This window comes from Salvia miltiorrhiza, chromosome 8 (assembly GCF_028751815.1).
Source record: "Salvia miltiorrhiza cultivar Shanhuang (shh) chromosome 8, IMPLAD_Smil_shh, whole genome shotgun sequence".
NCBI classification, from domain to species: Eukaryota; Viridiplantae; Streptophyta; class Magnoliopsida; order Lamiales; family Lamiaceae; genus Salvia; species Salvia miltiorrhiza.
Window position 1 is genome coordinate 49,426,578 of NC_080394.1, and position 7,191 is coordinate 49,433,768.

The 7,191-nt window shown below is 38.4% G+C and overlaps 2 protein-coding genes across 2 annotated transcripts; one reads left to right on the forward strand and one right to left on the reverse strand.

Moving 5' to 3' along the window:
• Positions 1-2,044: 2,044 nt before the first annotated feature.
• Positions 2,045-3,402, forward strand: LOC130998602 (NADPH-dependent aldehyde reductase 1, chloroplastic-like). The gene is made up of 3 exons (XM_057924016.1): positions 2,045-2,492; positions 2,576-2,952; positions 3,021-3,402. Exons 1-3 carry the CDS (start codon positions 2,244-2,246, stop codon positions 3,400-3,402), a joined length of 1,008 nt encoding a protein of 335 aa, XP_057779999.1. The 5' UTR covers positions 2,045-2,243.
• Positions 3,403-4,841: 1,439 nt separating this feature from the next.
• LOC130996942 (putative F-box protein PP2-B12) lies at positions 4,842-6,865 on the reverse strand. Its single transcript, XM_057922227.1, has 3 exons — positions 6,447-6,865; positions 5,593-5,711; positions 4,842-5,508 (listed from the first exon to the last, which is right to left on the reverse strand). The coding sequence occupies exons 1-3, from the start codon at positions 6,816-6,818 to the stop codon at positions 5,013-5,015; spliced, it is 987 nt and encodes a 328-aa protein (XP_057778210.1). The 5' UTR covers positions 6,819-6,865; the 3' UTR covers positions 4,842-5,012.
• Positions 6,866-7,191: the final 326 nt, after the last annotated feature.

The following is a 7,191-nucleotide window of genomic DNA, read 5'->3' on the forward strand; positions in this document are numbered from 1 at the left end:
ATTTCTTCTCGAGAGATTGTCACACGTCGGAATTCTGTTCTTCAAAATTCTCCATGCGGTAAGCTTGACTTTGTTTGGAATAGGGATCTTCCACACCTTCGTACTCATATCAGTTTCCTCCACCGCCTCCGTAGTCTCGTTTGCTTGATCTTTAATAGCTTCATAAGCGGACTTGGTTGTAAAGCCTCTCCCAATGTCGCCACTCCATGTCCATCCGTCCTTGTTACCTGCACACAGATTAGTACCAGAAACAAGGCTAAGCAACTCCGAAACTCCTTCCCTCTCTCTGTCAAATAGCTCTCTTCTCCACCTTAAATCCCAACACCATCCAGTATCAGTCCATTCCCCAACTTCACAGATTGCAGCTTCTTTATTAGCACTCAACTGAAAAAGTCTAGGAAAAGTAAACTTCAACGGCTTTTGTCCCACCCACCACTGACTCCAGAATTTAAAGGTCTTCCCATCCCCCACCTTTGGCTTCAAATTTTGAACAAACCAAAAATTGCTCGCCCCTCCCGCCGCAGAAACGATCTTCGGCCACCACCCATCTCTAAATCTACCTTTCCCCGCGTTTTCCAGACCTGTCTCTCCCCACTCAACCTCACCATAAATGGACCTCACAATTTTAGCCCAAAGCATGTCCCTTCCAGTAAGGTACCGCCACAACCATTTAACGACAAGTGCCTGATTAAACCACTCAATACAGTATTCACAGATGCCATCTGTAGGTACACTACAGTAAAAGTTTTCACTAGTGATATGAGCTTTAATAGCTAATACTCTTATTACAAAAATTAGTGTTATTTAAAAATATAATTATTAGTGACTAGCTACACCATTAAATGTCACTGATTTTTCTAACATATATAATATTTACCAAATCTTATATCACTAATAAAAAAATTTGTTGTAGTGGTACATGGTAGATCAGGAGGTTGGCCGCCGTCGGGATGATATTAGAGAAGGATTTTGTCGAGAACATCCCTCTTGGATCAAATTTCCAACTAGGCTGATCTTGGCCTCCTCCTCCAACGGGAGTAACCTGAATCCTCTCTATTTTTCTTTTTTTTGGGGACGTCCTACTAGAATAAACTTATTTTTCATTTTAAATAAAAAAATATATGTTATATTCTAATAAGCTCGTTTTTCTTTTTGCGATGTCCCATTAGTATAGATTCATGTTTTATTTTGAATTATAAAAATATACTTAATTAGTGTGACCACATCACTTTCCTTGTAAAAAGTAAATTTTTAAATTTTCATGTTTAAAATAAGTGAAATTATTAAAGTGGGACGAAGAGAATATTATTCCATATTTTCTTAAAATTTATGTTGTACGTGATACTGTGGATGTAGGAAATATTAAATTTTTAATTTTGGATTTATATTAGGCGACGTGCATGATGTGGGCTTCAACTGTTATCTCTTACTCAAAAGTCGATGGGACGCAAATGGGATCATCTGTCCCAAAATATAGTGTGTACCATGTGTACCACTCTTTATATCTTTATATTTTTAAATTATTTTTTATTCAATTTTAATTTATTATGCTTTTATATAATATAAAGATAATTAACAAGGATTCACTCATCCACCAAATAATTATTTTTTAGGGTTTATAATTATTTTTTTATATTTATTTAAATTAATAATAGATTATTTGGGTTCATTAATTTAAAGTTAGGGTATATAATTTTTTAAATTTTAATTTTTCAATGATAAATACTCTCTCCGTCCACCAAAAATATCCCACAATTTCTTTTTTCGTCCGTCCACAAAAAATATGTCACATCCATTTTTAGTAGTAGGGTCCACATCATTTCACTCACATTTAAAGTGGACCCTTACTCCACTACCAACTTCACTCACATTTTATTAAAACTCGTGCCGAAAGTAAAGTGGCATATTTTTGGTGAACGAAGGGAGTACTAATTAGAGTTTATAATATAATAATAATTTTTATTTTTATAAAAAATAATTTATAAAATAAAAAAAATGAAGAGTGGTAAATACAATATTTTGGGACAGCGGATCCATGGATGAGACGAAGGGTTCCAAGAGAAAAATATCGGTGGCGCGCCATCTAAATCTGATGTATTCTCCCCTTACGTGGCACTCTGCCGACGTGTCAACTCTACACGTATCCCTCTCTCTCACTTCTCCCCTGCCACGTTCTCCTCTCCTCCAAATTCCTATTTCTACCGCCACCTCCTCCTCCTCCGCCGCTCTCCACTCCATAAATTATGCTCTTTTCCCCCATCTCGTCTCCTTCCCAAATCCACACTCGCAATCTCCTCCACCGCCACGTCACTTTCAAATCTCACTCATCACCAATCACTCCACTCCCCAAGTTTCTGCAGATCCGATCAATGGCTTCCGGCGACAAACAATTCCCACCGCAGAGACAGGATGCTCAGCCAGGAAAAGAGCACCTCATGGACCCCACTCCCCGCGCCGCCACCGCAGACTACAAGCCAGCTGACAAGCTCGTCGTACGTGAATGTGATTCTATTTCATTTATATACATTACATATATTAATTATATATGTCGCCTAATTCGATCCAATTGAATTAGGGCAAGGTGGCGCTGGTGACCGGCGGCGACTCCGGGATCGGGCGCGCCGTGGCGCATTGCTTCGCGCTGGAGGGCGCCACGGTGGCCTTCACGTACGTGAAGGGGCAGGAGGACAAGGACGCGAGCGACACGCTCAGCATGCTCTCCGGCGCCAAGCACCGCGACGCCAAGGACCCCGTCGCCATACCCACCGATCTCGGCTACGACGACAACTGCCGCCGCGTGGTCGACGAGGTCGTCAACAGCTTCGGCCGGATCGACATCCTCGTCAACAACGCCGCCGAGCAGTACGAGGCCGGCTCTGTCGAGGAGATCGACGAGCCCCGCCTCGATCGGGTGTTCAGGACCAACATCTACTCCTACTTCTTCACCACCAGGTCCAATTCAAAATTCGAATTCTCAAATTCGAAACGAAACCCTAGCTGATTCGATTGCACATTTGCAGGCACGCGTTGAAGCACATGAAGGAGGGGAGCAGCATCATCAACACGACGTCGGTGAACGCGTACAAGGGGAACGCGAAGCTGCTGGACTACACGGCGACGAAGGGGGCGATCGTGGCGTTCACGCGGGGGCTGGCGCTGCAGCTGGCGCAGAAGGGGATACGGGTGAACGGGGTGGCGCCGGGGCCGATTTGGACTCCTCTGATCCCGGCGTCGTTCACGGAGGAGGAGAGCGCCAGTTTCGGGCAGCAGACGCCGATGGGGAGGGCGGGGCAGCCGCACGAGGTGGCGCCGTCGTACGTGTTTCTGGCTTGCAACGTGGACTCGTCGTACATATCGGGCGACTCTTTATACATGTGTGTGTGTAATGTGAATGGAGTGTAATGCAACTAGTAAAAGTGAATACCGTTTTCATCTTAAATAAATTATGTGTGTAATTGGATCGTATACCCCAGATAAAATTTTGATATTTAATCTTAGCTAGTTATATATCGGAACCAGCAAAATCAAATTTTTTTTACACTTTTTAAGGTTCATGTCCAAAATCAAACTATTTTCAAAGTTGGTGTATTTAGACGTCAATAACCTATTAAATAATAAAAATAATATAAATTTCACAAATCTATATAATATATAAAAGAGGAGTTTTTCCCTTTCTTTTTCTCTCTTTTCTTCCACCAAAAATTTCACTATTTTATTTTTACTTTTTTATATTGTAATTATTTTCTAACGTCACCAAATTTGATTATGAAAAAGTAATTAATATATATCTTAAATTTAATATAGTATAAAAATCATAAAAATGAATAAGTTATGAAAATATTAAAATATTTTATTTTCTTTCTCTTCCATTAAAAAATTTATAACTTTTTATTTGCGTATGTATAAAAATATTTATTATGATGAATAATATATACATAGCACAATTTTTCATTAACAAATAATTTTTAAATTTATTTAATAATTTTAATTATCATTACACTTTGTATAAATTGAATATTTGTATTTTTAAATTCAGAATTTTATTGATTAATTGATGTGAACTATTATATTTTATTAAAATATATTTTATATTTAATTTTTTTTTTATTGTTTATATTTATGTATTTGTATGTCCGTCGTGCATCGCGCGAATGGACATATACTAGTTAATATAATAGAACACTGTCGAATAATACTCTTTCATCTATTTTTCGAATTTAGGCAGGTAAAAATTATTAAAATAAATAAAATTACAGATTATATAAAAAAAATTAAAAAAATTAAGTCTTTTAATAATGATAAATTAGAAATAATTAGCTATTCCTTAAACACAAATTAAATCATGTGAACCACACTCTTAAATCATCTAATTTGTTTCTACTTAATCTCCGTATCGAAAAGAAATGAGACTTGAATAGCGGGAGGGAGGGAGTATTAAGTATTATACTAAATTCTCTTATATTTTTTATATATAATATATTATAAACTTTTAAAAAAATTAAAAATTCAAAATTTGGGAGGGAGGGAGTATTAAGTATTATACTAAATTCTCTTATATTTTTTATATTTATAAACTTTTAAAAAAATTAAAAACTAAAAATTTGGGAGGGGCTTCAGCCCTCCACCTCCTGATCCGCTACTGACTGCACCGTACTCTTTTGTTATTCTGGTTTTAGTGTTTCTCTGCCACTCCCAAGTTTAATCAGACTTCACACTGACATAGAAGAATACTGTCATAACATTTTGAATGATCCCAGAGAATTTATTTTTGATCGATCAATTTGGCTCGTGTCTGTTTTGAGAACCTGTGCTAATGTGATGTGCCTCGTCAGAATCACAAGGAAAACAACATATTTCTTCATAGGCTATAAAATAGGAACTTTCTCTCAACCTCTCAGTCAAGAGAGCAGGACAATACAACGAAAACATGACCAAAAAAAATAAAAAATTACAGATATTTAGCATGATCATTGATCAAGATCAGAAGAAATTCATAGACACAAGTATTCAATCTACTTTCTCTCTTTAGGTCTAATCTCGATCCCTTGAACAACGATGCCACTCTTCCAGTTTCCGCCCTTCACCTCCATCACGCTCACCTCCATCTCTCCATCTTGTCCCTCCTCTACAAAACACTCCCCCAACTCTACCTCCATCCACCCGTCGTCTCTCTGCTTCGGCTGCTCCGTTTCCTCCTCCGGTAGCATGGCTTCCGGGTTCCGCATTTGAGTCAAGCGGTGGTAGAACCACCCTACGCGCCTAGGTACGATCTGATACCTTTGACTCTGCACTCCTTCCGGATCTAAACAAACGCTACGTTTCTCACTTTCGCGCCCACTCACTCCCACATAACCATCCGCGGATTGATGATCAAATCCATATAACCTTGTCTTGCAAGTGTACACCAGGTATGCTGCATAATTAGTGCCGGAAGATAGCATGCTCATCTTTATCTTGCCCCTTATTTCGAACCAGCAAACGTCGAGGAGCTCTGCCACCTCCAGGAACCTAATATGAATGAGAGTTAGCAAAAACCACAACAGCCCTATTTGAGTTCATTGATAATCGGAGTTGCGAAAAGCTTTTAACTACCTGGATTCAGGGATACTGATAAATCGCCAATATTGAGGAGTATCTCCCCACACAATATAGAGGTCCCTTGCAGATAGCATGTAACATTTCTTACCACTCAGCTTCTCCAATTGAAAACTCTGTTCAATGATACAGGAAACACATCAGATGCAAAGACCGAACAACGTTACAACTTGATTTAACAACAAACCTAGCGTGATAAACTCAAAGATCACAAAAAGATGCAAGTCTTGTTACAGCCATACATGCTTCAAGCATTACAACATCAGAAAGTTGCAAGCTCTATCACACTTCGAAGATATATTAGTCGATTGAATCAAATAGTTGAGAATAGCACGAAACAGCATTCAGAAATCCTTGCAAATAGAAAAGATTCACTCAAAGCAACAAAATGGAGTAAGATGCAAATGGAATCAATCTGAAATAGGAAAACAGAGCTCACTTTAAACATCCAAGAACTACGAAAATGTGTCAGTTCTTTAGTAGACAACGACTACCATTTTATATGCTCCTCTACAGTTTCTTCTTTTCTTCTTTTCTTCTTCATGCAAGTGAAAGAAAGTTAGAAAGTATAACCAGTACACCAACCGGAAGCAACCAATTTTATTAAGTACAATTTCTCTTCGCCTAATAATTAAAATTCTGCTGAGGCTAAATTCAATTCAATTATATCATCGAAATTACACAACAAATAAAAATTGGAAAGGCATATAGCAAAATTCAGCATATATCCAATAACTTGGAAATCATCACACCGACTCCAGTCACGTAAATCGAAATTCAGCGATTGCATCCAAATTAAATCAATCACGTTAAACGAGAGAAGCATCTTATCGAAGAACAAACCGACGTACCTTGCGGCCATCTTCAATGACAATCGGATGATCGCAGAGGTGGAGATAGAGGTCCTTTTTGGAATGAAATTTAGCAAGCAGTGAATCGCCGCCGTCGACAGCGCGGGAAATAATGTCTCGATAATCGGAGGGCAAAAAGCGGCCCCAAACGGCGTCGGATTGGGAGGCGGATCGGAATGTAGAGGCGACGGCCGAAAGCCGGCAAGCGTCCTTAGGGCTGGTGAGCGACAGCGCGGTGGCTATGCAGTCCTCTGGGAGAGCGTAAATATCATCAGAACTCTCCACCGCCATATCTCTCTCTCTCTTTCTTCTCTCTAGATATTTAGAAATCGAGTATCTTCGTGCAGTTACTTGGCGAGGCCACCGCTGCATATTTATATCATATATAGACACGCGGCGGAGCTCCAGATGTATATATTGTCTTCATATCAAAATATAATATTCTCTTCCTCCGCAATTAAATATATTCATTTTCTTATTTTAATTTCTTCGCAAAAAAAAATGTAGTTTTTGATAAATATACTTCACACGATCCTTCAATTATAATTCTTAATAGAATATTTATTTCTAAAAGATAAACAAGATAGTAATTTTTGAATTATCTTTTGATATATTATATGATAACAAATAAAGTAATATAAATGGTTGACAATGAAGCCTAGCTCAAGTGACAAAATTGAGATATTGAAAGACTCTCCTTTGTGACAGGGGTCTTAAGTTCAATCTTGCGTGTTTTCCCACTTTT